Source organism: Mustela lutreola, chromosome 7, assembly GCF_030435805.1.
Source record: "Mustela lutreola isolate mMusLut2 chromosome 7, mMusLut2.pri, whole genome shotgun sequence".
Taxonomy (NCBI): domain Eukaryota; kingdom Metazoa; phylum Chordata; class Mammalia; order Carnivora; family Mustelidae; genus Mustela; species Mustela lutreola.
Window position 1 is genome coordinate 102,164,762 of NC_081296.1, and position 17,949 is coordinate 102,182,710.

Genomic DNA, 17,949 nt, shown 5'->3' on the forward strand with positions numbered 1-17,949 from the left:
GTATTGTATGGAAGTGTTGAAATGCTATGTCATATATCTGAAATTAGTATGGCACTGTATGTTAACTAACTGGAATTTAAATAAAAACTTAAAAAAATTATATATGGGGGCACCTGGGTGGCTCAGTCAGCTAAACACCTGCCTTTGGCTCAGGTCATGATCCCAGGATTCTGGGATCAAGCCCCACATTGGGCTCCCTGCTCAGTCTGTTTCCCCTCTCTCTCTGCGCTTTCCCCCTTGCTTATACATACTCTCTCTCTCTCTCTCTCTGTCAAATAAATAAATAAAATCTTTTTAAAAAAATAAATAATTACATATGAACAAAACTAGTAAAAACAGTGTTGTTGTTGTTGTTTAAGTATACGTAACTGGAAATATTTGATCAGGAGAAGGGCCAGAGGCTATACTGTGGTGAGATGGTGTATGGGTGTGACTGACCTGTGTGTGCTGAGATTAGCACGCAGGATACAGGTGCCTGAGTTACGCCAGGGGATGACTAAGGGGTTAGAAGGTGTTAGAATGAATGGGACAGGTCTTCTCTCTCATTCTTTCTAGGAAGGGAACAAGCATCCAAGTGCATGATAAATCACAAAGGCAGCCCTGCCATTCACTTCCCAGTCACCTGAATAACTGAATGAGATGGTGCAACAAATTGCAACAAATGTTACAGTAAATAAATCATGTGTAATTCCAGTCACCTTCCTAAATATACAATGCTTGTTCCACACTGAAAAACAAAGAAAAGGGACACAATGAAAAATAGAAAAACAGGAACTAAAACAGGAACTGCTCACTTGTTACTTATGTCTGAATTACTTTGAGAAGAGCAAAAAAAAAAAAAAAATTTTATTCTAAAAGTAGAGAGTTAAAAAAATGCAAGTTCTCATCAAAAGGCAGTAGAATGATGGATTTAAACCTGTGCAAAAGAACAAACTGAATGTAGGCCCTTGATTTTTTTTGGTGGGGAAGAAGTTAAGGAGACCAAGAAAATTTTAAGTATATTTGCTAACAGCAAAAAGTGGAAAAATGAGACTAAGGACCAAAATAAATCAACAAACACTTCCCAGGTGGCACAGCATTGCCCAAGGTACTGATTGCCTTCAAAAACAGGTGGATCAAAAACAGAGTCTACCTAGAGATTTTGGTCATTCACAAGCCAATTCAAATAGTACCTTGTACATGGTGTGCCTTTACAAAAACAAGAACAGCTAAATTCATACAGAGGTAAAGTTAACAAAACAAGTTACAGTATGAATTGTTTATTTTCCTTATGCAGTTATAAAAATGCATTTATATACTTCTATATAAAAGTAGGAAGTATATACATTCAAACCTAATGACCATTGATGGGATCATCAGTAATATTTATTGACTTCTTGTTACTCTGGTTCTTAAATATTCTATAATGAAAATGTATTACTTTCACATAAATATTATGAAAATTCCTAATGGAGACTCTTTATTCAGTAAATATATAGTAAATGAGCTTTTGCTATCTTACATACTTTTTATCCTCAACTAAACAGAATCCTATGCTTTGGAATAAATCATAGGTTTTCTCAATAGATAGAAAAAATGGATCTCAAGCTGTAGGACAGAAAGCCATAGTAGACTTAATTATAGTTTTCTGAGAAAGTTACTTACAGTATACATCCACTCTGATTGACTTTATCGCTGGGGACCCCAAGCCATTCTCTGCTTTACAGTAATACCGGCCTCCTTGGTGACGCTGAATATTTGTAATCCTCAAAGTCTCATTGAAGACACTTGAGTCTTGGAATCTGTCAGAGGCACTTCCTGCTGTTTTGGTCCACCTGATCTGAGCAAGCATCAACAGAGATTGTTACTTTAGGTTGGTTTTCTCAAAGAAAAATCAAATAGCCATTACTCATTCGAAGAGTCTGCTTTCGGAGATGCTATATGCCATTCCTGGCAAGTTATTGGGAAAAATTTTAAATTTGTATGCACAATTGAATTAAAAAAATTTGACTGCAAGGTCACTGTTGTGTAGCGTATGTAACTCTAATTCAATTGCAAGGAATTCATGAATAACTGAATCAGTGTGAGGGGCAATATAAATACAACATAAAGGGAATTGGAATTAAACATATGTAATATGTTGGAAATATGGATTAGTTTCTCTTTTTGTTGAGAATTTAAATTTTTCTATTTTTCAAACCCTCCTAAGATACTTTTTATTTATTTAGTACAAGTAGATTCTTAATGACTTTTCAGACATGTTATGTTATTCTATTTTAAATTTCCTACTTGATTTGGATAATTTGAGCAGATTAGTCTAATGGCTTATTGAGATTATGTATAATTATATATACCTGGCTGTTACAAGTGGGTTTTTTTTTTAAAATGGCTTTGGTCTAATAAGTCTACAAATGACTTGTCTGTTCAGATAATTAGTATTCACTTTATATCAATAATTATTTTCAAAAAATGTGTAAACTTTTCCAAAGAGAGAATTTCTATTTAACTGCCAAAACACTTTGAATATCTAAAACATTTCATTATAAACAATAACATTCTCTTAAACACAGCTGTGTACAACAGACTTAGTTTTGGCTAGCAATAAAGACTGGCATTCAACTCCAATTTTATGTATCTTAGTTTATAAAACCTGAACGAAAGCCACATAATGGTACTATAAAGTGATACAAAGTGGTAAGTAAAGAGGATTTGGTTTTACTTCTCTCTTTGTCTCTCCTGGATAAGATATTTATTTTTATTTGTTATTTTTAGGTTGATAAATGGTTGATAGAAATCCTTGGTCAAACATATAAGAAGAAACACTGAGAAATGCATCTGAAGACTGAGTCTTCAAAGATGAAATCCTATAATACTGCCATTATCTATGCTATTTTCATGTAATGTTAAAATCTATAATCAAATGACATAAAAAGTATCTTTTAAAAGTTCCCCAATCATTAAAACATCAGTATGAATATAATCATGTCTGTTCTTAATTGTGAATGAAATGAAAATTTTACTTATTTATAAAAACTGGGTAATTCATAAAAATAAATATTTATTCAACATCTTCTATGTGTATGGAATACACACAAAAATAAATGGCAAGACTCCTGACTTCAAGCAATTTATAAGCTAGTTACTAATATGGTCATAAAAAGACAACATGTAACAAAGGCACTGATTTTTTGTTCTTCTTTAGACAGATGATAATTCTACAATAATTGTTATTTCTAAGATATAATCTGAGATAAATAAAACACAATTCCAATTAAGATACCAAGTTTTTTGACTATCATAATATAATATACAATCATATAATATAAAATTGATTTTAAAATAATATATATTTCAGATAATAAAAAGGAAGTTCAAGATAAAAACAATTCTGGAAATGGCCTAGCCCTTCCAGATACTAAAAATGTTATTAAGCTGCAGTGATTAATTAGGGTTATACTGGTACAGTACTAGAAATCATTCAGAAATAGGGGACAGAGAAAGCAAGAGTGTGTGTGTGTGTGTGACAGAAACACAGAGAAGACAGAGGCAGAAACAGAGAGAAAAACAGGGAGAGAAAAAACTATGATGAAAACCAGCAGTTATCAACATTGTTGGTCTTCAAATGCCTTTATATTAAAAAATTATAAGGGATCCTAAATAACTTCCATTTATTTAAAATGATTATATCCATTCACAATTATTGTATTAGAAATTGAAGCTGAGGCAATGTTAAACTATGTATTATTAACTCATTTAAAATTATATTCATAAATCGATGACATCTTAACACATGGAAGATTCTTAGTCAGAAAACTATTTTCCAAAACAAAAAGTAACTGAGTAAAAAGAACGGAATTGTTTTATAGTTCTGCAAATCTCCTTCATATCTGGTTTAGTGAAAAAGAGCTAACTAGATAATCAGAACAGCTTCTACATGCAATCTGTTGCAACAAATTGCTTTGTTTCAAATATATGAAGAAAATCTGACCTCCCTTTGGAAAGGGAGGAGTATTACAATAGCTTTTTCACATAAACATGGATAGTCCTTCTTTGATACTACACTAAAACTTCTCAATGATAGTTTCCTAATGTTTGTCTGTAAAGTAAACTCTAAAACCATATCAGTGAACATTCTGTATTCTGTAACATTAAAATTCACTGGTTTATCTTGCACTCTGAATGATCTTTTACTCATACATGATTTTGTAACATTATGCATTAGTCATTTGAAAATATGAATTCACTGAGTTATGTAGATCTTCCAAATATTCACAGATTTCATCACGTAATACTAAAAGAAGAGCAAATTTATGACTCTCACTGCTGATCTCTTCAGAAGAGTCTTTACATTTTGGGAAGCCATCACACTTATGTGGGAAGATTTTGCAAAATTCTAATTTTTCTCTTAAAACTGAATTATATCTTTAGCAACAAATATGGCTAAGGTGTTTTCTTTGGAAATGCACATTCACTTCATTGATTTTTAAGAAAAGGTTTGCCAAATACCCAAGTCTGAATAACCATAATTTGTGAAATAGTCATCCTTTTATGCTCTACGAAAAACAGTGGCAAGTTCATTACAAAACTCAATCACACAAGTCCTTTACCTTGAGACAAACTCTGTACTTTAGGAAGTAGCAGAAATGCTTTACAGGACTTCTTCTTCTTGACCCATGAAATATTAAAAATAGAGTACTCAAGTGTGAAGATGTTCAAATGATGATTTGTACTGATTTATTAAAGATATTCTTAATGATACTGTTTTTGTTTGTTTTCCACTGTGATTGCAAGTTAGTGAAGAAAGTAGGGACGAGTATAGACAGCACAATTCGGTGCTTTGTTTTGTGCTAAGGTGTTGCCTGTTTTATCCACCAGTGCTTTGCACGATCACTGCAAATGCAAGAGTGAAAAAAAAAAAATGTTTTCTTCATAAGCTTCCTATAAAGATCACAAGGTCCCATTAGAGATCCAGCAGACACATTTCAAGAAACAGTGATTGTTAATATAGGAAACAGCCATACCTATGTCTGTATCTATCTCTAGCCATTTACTGTTTAATCAGTGGTGTTGGGGCCACTGACTCTATATCCATAATAATAATAAAAGATAGTAGACTCTCCAACCCACCCTTCAATTAGCAATAATCGTGCCTCGGATAAAACTCATTGGCTACAATACTGCCACTGTGCAAAACTTCCAAACCACCCTTCACATCGAAATAAATTCTTGGTGCAATAGTCACAAATATTGAAACTACCTGTAATGTTGAGATTTCATAGCAGGACTGGAAGGATAAATTGGTAGAAGCTCCCTTTCTAAAAGAAAACTTTGTCAAAAAAAAAAAAAATGGAAACACGTTCACACTTTCACTTAGCAATTATCTGGTTAGTGTTTATCTTACTATCATTTGCAGAAGAATGCAGCAAATGAATGTATAATAGTTTAACAATGAGAACAATATAAATATCAAATGAAAGTAAGTAGTTACACATTAACTGACTCTAAAATTAAATTGAATGTAGCCATTAAAAGAACCAAAATACAAACTATATTATTAAATGAAAAAAGGAAGAGAAGAAAATATTCCCATCTGTATAGAAAGAGTATGTGTGTGTGTGTGTCCATATGTACTATATTAGAATTATACAAAAAAACACACAAAACTTAACACTGATTAACTATGAGTGGGATTGGAAAAAAAGAAGATAGTGAAAATGTATTCTTTTTATAAAATTTTTATTTAAAATTCTTACTTACACAATTTATTTTACCATAAACAAATACTGTTTATCATAAGTTTTTTTTAAAAAAGAAATATAATTCAGTATTGAAATACAAGAAACTAAAAAGAAATAGAGAAAAACAAAAATAACCACATGACAATTTTCTTTCCTTTTTCAAACCTTTAAAAAACTAAATACTAAAAGGAAATATTATTAAGCCATAGAAAGACATGTCTACTCATTGAGAGGGCTGACCACATTGTCCACCTCACTGATGAGAAAAGAAACCTCCAGATAGACTTTCATTAAAGCTGTGCCTTCAAAGTCTGTAAACTTCCAGTTAGAAGGAATAAACTGTCAGAATTTGTCAGAGCCTGCTCACTTCCTAATGCTGCCTCTCCTTCTTCCATAGTAATTGAACCCCAAATTATTAATCAGGCACACGACTGCCCAGGACAAAAACAACATTTCCCAGCTATCTACATCTGCTTTCTTGCCAGTGTGTTTTGAGCAGAAATGTCCTCCTAGGGAAGCAGTCCTGCATTTTGCTAATTTCTGCACGTTCCACTGGCTCCTATTTTGGATGATGAGCTGATCTGAAATGAAAGTGCGGCCCAGAGGAGCAATCAAATGGAAGAAATCTGAATGTCTGACATCATGGAGTTGCATCTACCTGTCCTAAACTATTTATAGCTCTGAGCTTCTACATGGGAGAGAAATAAAATTTAACTTGTTTCTGTCATTTTTGGGGGGTAATTTCTGGAACTAATAGCCAAATTTAGCTCCAACTGATAAGCCTGGGGTGGTACAGAAGGTCAGCTTGTCCTCAGGAATCTCATTTCCAATGCAGACGGCTTGAAAACAGTGGAAGAGCATCAGAATTTACAGAAAAAAGGTGGTGGAAGGGTCTCTATCACTGTATGGAACAGTCAAGATCTCATTCATCTAGTGTGAATGAAAAATATTCAGTGATATTAAAACATGCAGAACCTCAGGGTTCTAATAATACCACCTGACAAAAATACTTGAGACAATCCTATAATCACCCAATGAATAAACTGAATCTGAGGGTTTGGTTTTGGACAAGATGAAGAAAAGCATATGGTAGTGAGTGGGTTAACCCATGTCCATTTAATGGGTAAGTATCGTTTTTTCTGGGTAATAAACAATTTAAGTATCAAATAAAATTTCTTAAAGCCTAAAGAACATAGGATAAGGGGATTTATAATATCTTAGCAAAATCTTGGAGTTTGAGGTGGGTGTAGGACACAAATGAGAGGTAAAACTTAATGACTTATGGAGATGGAAGGAAAGGAGAGGAGAGAAATAAGTTACACTAAAGTCTTAAACTTTAGGAGAGTTGGAAAGGGAAAGAGCATGCCTTTATGGAGGATAAGTATTTTGTTTATAAATAATAGAATCATAAATGTCTGACTAAAATAACAGAAAAATACACAAAAATACACAACCCTATTAATGGTAAGGAAAATGAGAAAAAGGGGAATTAAATGGGAGAATAGAAATTAGATAACATAAGCAAAAAGAGCAAAAGTAAAAGAGAAATATATAATTCTAAGTAAATAAAAAACATAGGGTAAGACAGAAAAAATTGCATCAGTCATAGACTAAATATGAACAGACTGAATTTATCCATTAAAAGGATCTGTTAGACTAGATTTAAAGGTAACAAGTTTATATGATATATATGTATCAGTATACACACACACACATACACATACACACACATCATATATCCATATATATATGATATATACTATGCTATATATCAAAGTTTCTGTGTGTATATATAGCATAATATGTATCATATATATATGGATATATGATGTGTGTGTGTGTGTGTGTGTATACATGCAGATAAACTGACCATAAAAGATTGATAATCAAGACTGTGGAAACCAAGACTGTAAAAGAAGGGCATGGTCATGGAAAGTGGTAACAAGAATATGTAAACTAAAATCAATCAATCAACCAGTCAATCAAGAGTGACAATATATACTATAAGATTAAATTAATAAGAACAAATTAACACTTTAAAGCACTAACTGGAAAGGAAGGTGATTACCTTCTATAACATTAAAAGTCATAACTGGTGGCAAGAATATATTGTCATGGGGCACCTGGGTGGATCAACTGGTTAAGCATCTGCCTTCAGCTCAGGTCATAATCCCAGGGTCCTGGGATCAAGCACCACATCCGGCTCCCTGTTTGGTCAGGAGTCTGCTTCTCCTTCTCCCTCTGTCCCCCGACTTGTGCTCTCTTTCTCACTCTCTCTCTCAAATGAATAAAATCTTTAGGGTGCCTGGATGCCTCAGTTATGTAAGTGTCTGCCTTTGGCTCAGGTCATGATCCCAGAGTCCTGGGATCCAGCCCCGCCTCAGGGTCCCTTCCTCTCCTTCTGTCCTTCCCCTCACTGCTTGTGCTCTCTCTTTCCAATAAATAGATAAAATCTTAAAAAAAAAAAAAAGGAAAAACTTTAAAAAGTTTGTTGTCATTCATTGATACACAGTAAAGAGTAGCTAAAGATGTAATACAAACAAAATTAGAAGTGGAATTTGAGAAATAGGGAGTGGGCAGTGGGAAATTCCAATACAACTCTCTGAAAACGAGACAGTTCTAGATGATACAATTTTTTCTATTAACGTAAAAAATAACAAAGACAAGGAAGAACTGAAAAATATAATCAACATGTATGATATAACTAATAAAATATCAAAAAATCTTTCATACATAGAATCCATTAAATATTTACAAAAATTGATCATGTAGTTGGAAGCTGAAAAAAATCTTAATTAAAAAAGCAAAGAGTGCAGGCGACATCTTTAGTCTTAATTGAGTATAGTTATAAATAAGTTATCAAAAATGACTACTACATGGAAATCTCGTCATTGTCAAAGAGAAAATTAAAAGGAAAATTGCTAGCAATCTAGAAGTCAATGAACAGAAATCATCTCACAGTAAAATCTGTGAATGCAGTGAACAGAGTACATAGAGGAAAATATAAACTATAAGTACCTTCTATATTAAGGAATGAATGCATTAATAGATAAATAATAAATAAAACAAGGATTCATCTAATTTATTTTAATTTAATGTAGGTTGCTGAACTCTACTCTAACCTACTGCTTGTTAAGCCATACAAGTAGAATGAATTCATTTTCATTTTTAGTTTTTTCTCCCAGAGATTCTCATGAGCTAGCCTAGCACAAATGGACCGAAAGTCACTAGAGAAACAATAAAATAGGAAGTACCACAGGAAGACTTTCTGGATAATTCAACTCTGCATGCTCAGCAATTAGTTCAATAGATAATCTATACAGATTAGTACTAGTACTATAGTACTACCACTAATACACATATGTTGAATGAAAATATGGAACTTGAGTTTGAACTTGAAAAGTTGGTGGGTATGATGGTGAGGATTAGGTTCAGCCATAAGACTGACCAATTAACAGTGATTTATATACGACAGAAGTTAAATTCTATCATGTAAAAGAAATCTGGAATGAGGCAGGCCGGTGCAGATTTAATAGCTCTCTCTGGGACTCAGACTCTTTAGAAACCCTCCCTCCCATGTGCTGCTTGAGCTCAAGGTCCAAAATCATACCTATAGATAGAGTTTTCACATCCCATTCCCAGCAGAAGGAAGGAAGAAAAGGACAAGAAGTGCCTGCTAGCTCTCTTTTACAAAAGTTTCTAGGATGCTGCCTAATGACACTTCTGCTAATATCGTATAGATATATCCTAACCCAAGCTATAGGAAAGGCTGGGAAATGTGTACTCTACTTCACACAGCACCTCTCTCCCAAGGCTCTGCTAAAAAATCTGATGATTCAATAACTCTGGAAAAGAGAAAGAATATTTGAGACTACTGCTGCTGCCACGGTGGGAATAAAACATGTCTAATTTTCAGATATGTTGCATTATTAAGTATGATGGTATTTAAATCCTGTTACAATAATATTACACAATTGTTTCTGTAAAAAAAAAATGAATAGAAAAAGAAAGTTACTACAATTTAGGGAATGTCTACCTAATCTGAACAAACAATATGGGGATCCTCTCAGGTTGTAGAACATAACAGTTAGCTTAGGGTTATCCAACTCCCAACAAAGAATTTTCTACTTTGTTTTTCCATAGAATGCTATTTCTGAAACATCATTGTTTTTATGTAGTCTTAAATCAGTGTGAACTGAGATAACTCAAGAAAATGTTAAGAACCTGAAACATAGGTTGAAGATAGACCTGTATAAACTTTAAAAAGTATATTACATAGATGTTATGAACTCAATAAGGACTTAGTCCTGACAATGCTAAGAATTTTAGCCCCCACCCCCTTTAATTAATGTCTAGTGAATGAGGATTTGTGAACTGAAGCTATTTTCTCTCAGCTGTCAATGAGTTAGGGCATTTATACGTAAGTCAATCTGTAGAGTTCTGAGCTTTGTCCCAGCCTTATTTGTATTCTGACAGATGATCCCTCATCAATAAAAGAAAGTCAAAGAAAAAGTAAGATAAAGATCATCTAGGGGCCCCTGGGTGGCTCAGTTGGTTAAGAATCTGCCTTCAGCTCAGGTCATAATCTCAGGGCCCTAGGATCAAGTTCCACATTGGGCTCTCTGCTCAGCAGGGTGTCTGCTTCTCCCTCCGTCTCTCTCTCTCTTCCTCTCAAATAAATAAGTAAATCTCAAAAAGAAAAAAAAAAAACTCTAAAGAAAAAAGATAATCTGATCTTCTATAATTATTGGTGACATGCTTTGGGAGCTAAACAACTAGCTATAGGGTATCAGCCTAAAGGGCTATATCCCTAAAGGGATATATCTATGGTAGGTGAGTATGAGCAGACAGTGTTCATTACAGTTTTGAAAATAAAGGTTATCCTCTTATCTCGCATTAATATCAGGGAAAATTACAGAGGAAACAGTCCTCTTTAAATTACTAAATATAATAAATAGAATTCTGAGAGGCACAGACTCCAGATCATACAGGTTCAATTTTTAATAAGTCATATCCATCTACTATAAATTAGAGCAAAATGGCACACTTGCTTCTAAATTCAATTTTGTAAAAAGAACCACAATTGTCTGACAAAGCAACAAAAATATAACCTGAAAACCCCTATACTCTATGCATAAAACATCACATTTTTCTGTATGTTCAGAATACTGGAGATCACTACTACTACCAACATGACTACTACTACTATTGCTAATAACAACATAATAGACATTTTTACAAGATTTCTATACATTAGAGTTACTGATATCTATCCAGAGTGAGATAAGAAAGAATTTCTCAGTGTAAGTATCGCAAACATGCTCAGAGAAGCAATAAGGAAAGGTGAGTCTGAACATCAATGAGGGATCTTCTCCCCCACAGAGAATAGGATGGTGGGGAGGTAAACATGGTAAACACACTGGGCATGGAGGGAAAGCCACGGATGAAGACATGGGGGTTTCTAAAAACTAGGTATGCCTTAAAGCAGGGAAAAGTTAGATTTTCTAATACTCTTTTTGGCTGTGGCTTTTCTTTGGACTTACACCTTCAACAACTTACTCCTAGGTGACTAAACTGTGAGAGAAACTGAATAAATGCAGTGCTAACCCTTGACAATGCCAGGTTCCCGAAACATAGTTAGGAGACCACAATAGAGCCTAGAAGCATCATTTCAAACCAAGGGTGATAGAGAGCATAGTATGTCTTGGTGCAAACAAATACATACTTATAAATACAGACAGCTGGGGATTAATGTAGACTGCTTCACGGAAGGGTTTTATTTTGTAGCATAACCAAACATTAACCACACACTCCAAAATTTTACTTCTTTAAAATTTACGGGGGCACCTGACTGACTCAGTTGGTAGAGCAGGTGACTCTTTATCTTGGGGTCATAGTTTGAGCCCTATGTTGGGTGTACACATTACTTAAAAGTAAAAACTAAAAAAAAAAATAATAATCACAAAATGCTTTTATATTCCATCATCTGATTTTAATCCCATGACAGGCTCTAAAACATAGGTAAATGTTTTCCCCACATTTTATAGCTTCAGCTCTTCTGGGACCACGTGACTCTGTGCCTTGGTACCCTGGGCTCCTTTTGACCTAAGAGTTCTTTGCCCTGTTCTTATTAATTTCATTAACTCCCTCTGATTATCCAAAAATCATTTTATTAGAGAGCCTTCCCTCTCCCATAAAGCTCTATTATAACTGTTGTCTGTGGCCATAGCACCTTGCAATCCCCTCTACAAAAGTACTCATCACAAGCTAAGAAATTAGATATTTATGCCTGATGCTCTCAGAGCCCCTTTATGCTCCTATCTGGGCCTCTCTAGGATTCTCTGGTTTTAATTCAAGAAGGTCCTCGGGCTATGAAGCCACTCTGCTCTTAGAGTCTTAGAAATACTTCAGAGTTTACCTTCACCCCGTGGCTCTAAGCAATGAAACAAAAGAGCAGATATGAAAGCCCAGCACACCCATCTCCAGTTAAGATGGATTCAGGAGCACATTTTGCCCTCCAGAGTTCCTTGGCAGGATCCAGCCAAGCCTAATCTCCTAAAATCACACCTCTGCCCTCCTTTTTCCTTTTCCCTTCCAGCTTTCTTGCCCCATTAGCAGTTAGCCATAAGACCATTTCCTTAATAAATCACTTGCAAGGAAAGGCTTATCTTAAACCCTGCTTCCAAAAAACCAGATCTAAGATACAATTCTTTTGCCTTTAACAAACTGTAAACCATTGTTCTTGATGTTGATGTCTCCAGCCCAAAGCACAGAGCCTGGGACAAAACAGACATTAACAAAATTGCTGTTGCTTAAATGAATTCCCAAGCACTCCAATTCTGCTGACAAGGCAAACTTAAATTAGACAAAATCCCGCTCAACAATGCACTTAACAGTGTAGTAAGTTTCAGATGTTGATTTTTTATTATATACTCAAATATAAGTTGAGTTTACTCATCCACTTTCAGTTTGAAATATCACAAAAGGATTTTTATTTAAATTCTGTAATTTTAATGAATTTATATCAATTCATCTAAATATTTTTGCCCATTACTCTTTATAAGCATAGGATTTTCTTTAGAACATGGGTGGCTGAAGTTAGAGGAAGATATTAAATGATACCTTTTTAGTGTCAAATTAGTGTTTGAGCTGTTATTGAATAAGCAATTAGTGATATTAAACAGGACAAAAATCAACTATGAGAGATGAAAAAGTAGAATTTATAAAGATAAATTTTTTTAAGAAAACCAGCAATATTGGAGCAAAACCACATAAAAATTAATGGGATTGGGAGGGAGACAAACCATAAGTGACTCTTAATCTCACAAAACAAACTGAGGGTTGCCGGGGGGAGGGGGTTGGGGAGAAGGGGGTGGGATTGTGGACATTGGGGAGGGTATGTGATTTGGTGAGTGCTGTGAAGTGTGTAAACCTGGTGATTCACAGACCTGGGGATAAAAATATATGTTTATAAAAAATATATGTTTATAAAAAAAAAAATTAAAAAAAAAATTAAACAACAACAAAAAAAACAGATGACATGAGTTATGAAACAGTTTATCATAAAACCACCCCCACGTTTTAGAATACACAGAGACTACAAGGTGCCTCGTTAGCGCAGTAGGTAGCGCGTCAGTCTCATAGAATACACAGAGACTACAAAGTGGACCAGCAGTATATACAGCTGGTATAATATTGAACACTTTGCTATATATACTCAAATATGATTGAAATGTAAAGTTTTGACTTCATTTTTTACCATCATCCAAATTTTTAAAGATTATGACATGCCATACAAGCTGTAGAAAAATAGGAAAGAATATAAGATATTCTCCAAGTTCTCCACAAGGTGGATGGAAAGAGATTTGTTTAGCTGCTTCCTCCCTGGCCACTCCTTCTTGGGCTTTTCCAGCAGTTCCTACTCATGTTCCTGACCACTGAATTGCTGCGTGCCTTAAAACATGGTCTTTTTCTATTTGTACTCATTTCTGGGCCATCTTCTCCAATACTTTAAGTATCATGTACATGATGCTAACTCCTAAGCTTGTGTTAGTAGCTCAGGGCAGTCTCCTGGCCCCACCATCTATCCTCCATCGACACTGTAATATATGGAAAATGAGCTCTCGCTCTCCCCTCCAAACCAGCCCTCCCAGCCTTTCCCACTTCAGTGAATAGCAAGTTCCTCTTTCCAGTCATTCAGACCCAAACTTTGTAGTTACCTTGATGAAAAGAGAATGTGAATAAAAACACAAAATCATGGGGCACTTGGGTGGCTCAGTGGGTTAAGCCTCTGCCTTCAGCTCAGGTCGTGATCTCAGGGTCCTGGGATCGAGCCCCACATCAGGCTCTCTGCTCAGCAGGGAGCCTGCTTCCCTCTCTCTCTCTGCCTGCCTCTCTGCCTACTTGTGATCTCTCTCTGTCAAATAAATTAAATCTTTAAAAAAAAAAAACACACACACAAAATCATATTATTAACTTTAGTTCAAAAATACCAGATCTGTGATAGTCTTTAAAATATGGTTTATACCTGGAGAAACTGCAAAATAATCACTTACTGAATTCTCATTTTGTCTGGGGTCCCCAAGACCACAATGAGCCTCGATGATTCAAAGGGGACTTGCAAGACTCATTACACGGTCACAGTCATGATTATGATACCTTGCAGTAAAAGGATACAAAGCAAAATTAACAAAGGGGAAAGATAGAAGGGGAAAAGCTTAGAGAAAAACAGGCACAAGCTTCTAAGAGTCCGCTCTCCATGGAGTCACACAGGAGGCACTTAATTGCCCCAGGATTAAATTATGACAACACATGTGAAATGTCTACCACAAGTTCATTAGAGCCTCAGTTTTTCCTGAAGTTCACCCAGGCACCTCTGCCTAGCATAGGACAAAATATAGACTCTGAAAGTAAAGCAGGTGTTGAGCATTCATCATACGATTTGGATAACAATTTAGGCACAGTAAGCCTCTCTAATCAGAGAATGGTGGCACCCTTCTGGAAATCCTAGTTCCCAGATGCCAAGCAAGGTCCAACCTTGCAAGCATGTCTTTCTGAGGATGGTGTTCTCAGGTCTGCTAGGTTAAGTCCTTCCATATACTTATATGCCTTGTGGCAGAAGTGTTGTGTGGGCCTTCTAAAAAAGTTCCTTAAAAGTACAGAACATAGGCCCATTTTTTTTTCTCCTTTTCTTCCATCTTTCTTCAGATTCCAATATGGTAGCTGGGGATTCATAGGTGGCCACCACCCAGAGAGAAGTCATGGGTGAAGGATGGGTCCCTATGAGACCCTGACACCATCCTACCATCTCAGTATTCTCAACATCTAGATTTAGCTTCTAGACAGAACTGATGCTTATCTTACTTAAGCTATTATTTCTGCATTCAGCAATTAGCAGCCAAAGACATTTTGCCATGAAAAAAAAATAAATTAAGCAAAATATAAGAAATCCATCTGTAACATATGCAGACTCTATAAATAAAATATCTGTCTTTCAAATGTGAAATAATGAAAGTAATAACCTTGAAGAAACAACTAGAAGTATTCAAATAAATAAACTGCATGCATTGGGAATGCCATATTTAAAGCATAGAAAAGATCTGAGTGACAACTTGTGAGAGAAAGAATAGAATATCAGTTAAAAAAATAAGAAAATCATTAAACTGCGCCTTTATAACTTAATCATCCATGCATCATTTTTATGAAGGGGAGATGCTGTAATGACATACAGTATATTCCAAATACACTTGCTTTTTATAGTAAGTGAATAGTTAAGGTAGTTAAGTTTTTCTGTTTCTTCTAGGACTTTAAAAGTGTTCTCTGATTTAAATTTAGCTCATTTATACTTAATAATCAATATTTATTTTACCATAAATTTTCTAATTAAGGATTATTTTAAATTGTTGCCACTGAATAGCTTCCCACTTTCTTCCTTATGGGCTTCTTATGAGAAATTTTTTCACTATCATCCTCAGTCTTATTGAAAGGGAAGCAGTAATTTCCCTAATGATTTTTTATAATAAAATATAATCTAAATTAACAGTATTACAGACACTGCAGAGTATTCAAAGTGTAATAAAAAATAAATTGCTCTGTTCTACTCTCTCCAAGATAGCGCTCTACTGAAGCAGTAGCTAAATTTATTCATAAGATAACCAAGTGAACTTTGCCATTTAACAAACTGAGGGTTGCTGGGGGGAGGGGGTTTGGGAGAAGGGGGTGGGATTATGGACATTGGGGAGGGTATGTGCTTTGGTGAGTGCTGTGAAGTGTGTAAACCTGGTGATTCACAGACCTGTACCCCTGGGGATAAAAATATATGTTTATAAAAAATAAAAAATTTAAAAAAAAAAACTTAAAAAAAACACCCACACACTTAAAGAAAAATGAAAATATCTTTGGCATATAGACTTGACACGATGTTTGTAACGATGGTATCCTAGATTCTCCTAACAGATAAATTCAGCCAGATCTGCCAAATAAGAAATTCAATGTGATTCGATTTCATGTTTTCTAATAATTCATCTAAAATACCCCAAAAAGTTACATTTAATCGGCTCAAGAAAATATTTTCGAGTGAATTATCTGTCCTTCTGCATTTTTCTAGGCACCTGGAACTGGAAAGAGAAATTAACACCTCCAATTCCTATGAGTACATTTTCAATTTTAGGGAAAAATCTTACCTCACACTTTTTCCCTAAAATATTTGAGGAACTTCCAGAAAACACAAGAACAAAAACAAGAACACATTTTATGGATACCTTGCAACATTCAGAGGTGTGAATGTCTTTTACTCATAGGTTCCTATTTGGAACTTAAACTCAATCAACAGCTAGGTGGTTGAAAGTTATCAACAAAAAGGCACATAGAACTAAACCAAGGCATCAAAAATAATGCCTATGAGAAGGGACTGTTGTAAATGTTCATGCAAGGGCCTAACTGCAGGATTCACAGGTCAGTTAATCTTGTACGCATCTGAAACATTTTAGCCCTCTAGATTATTGTTGGGGTTAAATATCGCAAGAATTTAAATTTAATTTGTTTCGATTTTGAATAAAGATTAGAAAGGGAAGAAATGGAAGGTAATATTGCCTTGGGTTCCATAAGTAGGCACTTCTGCATTACTGTCTTTCTAACAACACTACATGTAAATACAGTTATCCTCAATATTCAGATAACTGAGATTCAAAAATGTTAACTAACTTTCCTAAGACCATCCAATTAGTAAACGGTAGTCCCAGGATCTTAACAAGCATCTGGATGACTCTTTATTTCTACTAAAAATAACTAATATCTCTTAAGGGCTTACTCTGCCAAATGCTTTATTAAGGTATCTCATTTAATCCTTCCAACTATATCAGATGAGAAAACTTACAGTGAACACAGTAAAACGATTTGCCCAAGATCCCCCAGCTAATACTTGGGAGGGCCTATGACAGGGGTTCCCCTCTTTCTGAAGGCAGAGTCTGTTTTTAGTCTGACTCTGATGTATGAATAGAAAACAGCTCCGGTGGCTTTAGTTCAGTCAAATTGAGAAACTTTTCTCCAAGAACATGTGAAACTAGACAGTTGTTCTAATTCTTAGCAAAGAGAGCACACATTATGTGTGCTTTACCGACCCACTGTAACATTTTCTGTACATATTTATATTTCTACCAGAATACATTTCCTAATTGAAATGGAGATGAAGAACAAAGCAGAAAATCACCCTGCATGGTATTACCTGGATTTGGGGGACTGAATGTTCCTGGGACATGAAAAGAAATAAGAAAAGGAACTTGAATCTTCTTGCCGTACAAAGAAGGGGAAAGATTAAAAATTTTAAAGTTAAAAGAGAAAGGTCTACAGAGAAGCCTGTCCTAAAACAGAGTGGTTTCCATAAATAACAGGGAATTGATAGGATATAATCATCAACATTTTAATAGCTTCAAGGTAGGTCTTCAATAGAAATTTAGATATTTTGACTTTCATCCAAATATAATAAAAATCAAATGAGTATGGGAATAGGTGGGTGGGAAACTGCCCCATATGACTGTCCCATATGACCACGGGATACAGTTCACTGGTCTCCTACCACCTCTTCCAACTTTTGACAAGGATGTGTCCTTAGATTTCAGAGGACAGAAAGCTAAACAGATTCTCTTGCACTAAGGTTGTGGACAGATTTGGGGCTTTATCAATAGAAAACTGTGAAAACCAAATTAAGTGGGAAGAGAGCACTCTCACAAAAGAA

General features: G+C 34.9%; 1 protein-coding gene and 2 pseudogenes across 1 annotated transcript in view; 1 reads left to right on the plus strand and 2 right to left on the minus strand.

The window, feature by feature from the left end:
• Positions 1–17,949, minus strand: part of MDGA2 (MAM domain containing glycosylphosphatidylinositol anchor 2) — an 879,614-nt gene that overhangs the window by 422,156 nt on the left and 439,509 nt on the right. Inside the window, exon 3 of the mRNA XM_059182014.1 lies at positions 1,645–1,819. Coding sequence (XP_059037997.1) covers positions 1,645–1,819 — 175 coding nt within the window. The remainder of the gene's footprint in view (positions 1–1,644; positions 1,820–17,949) is intronic.
• Positions 5,108–5,174, minus strand: LOC131837365 (U4 spliceosomal RNA; annotated as a pseudogene).
• LOC131835423 (large ribosomal subunit protein uL24-like) overlaps positions 11,036–17,949 on the plus strand; it is a 57,870-nt pseudogene continuing 50,956 nt past the window's right edge.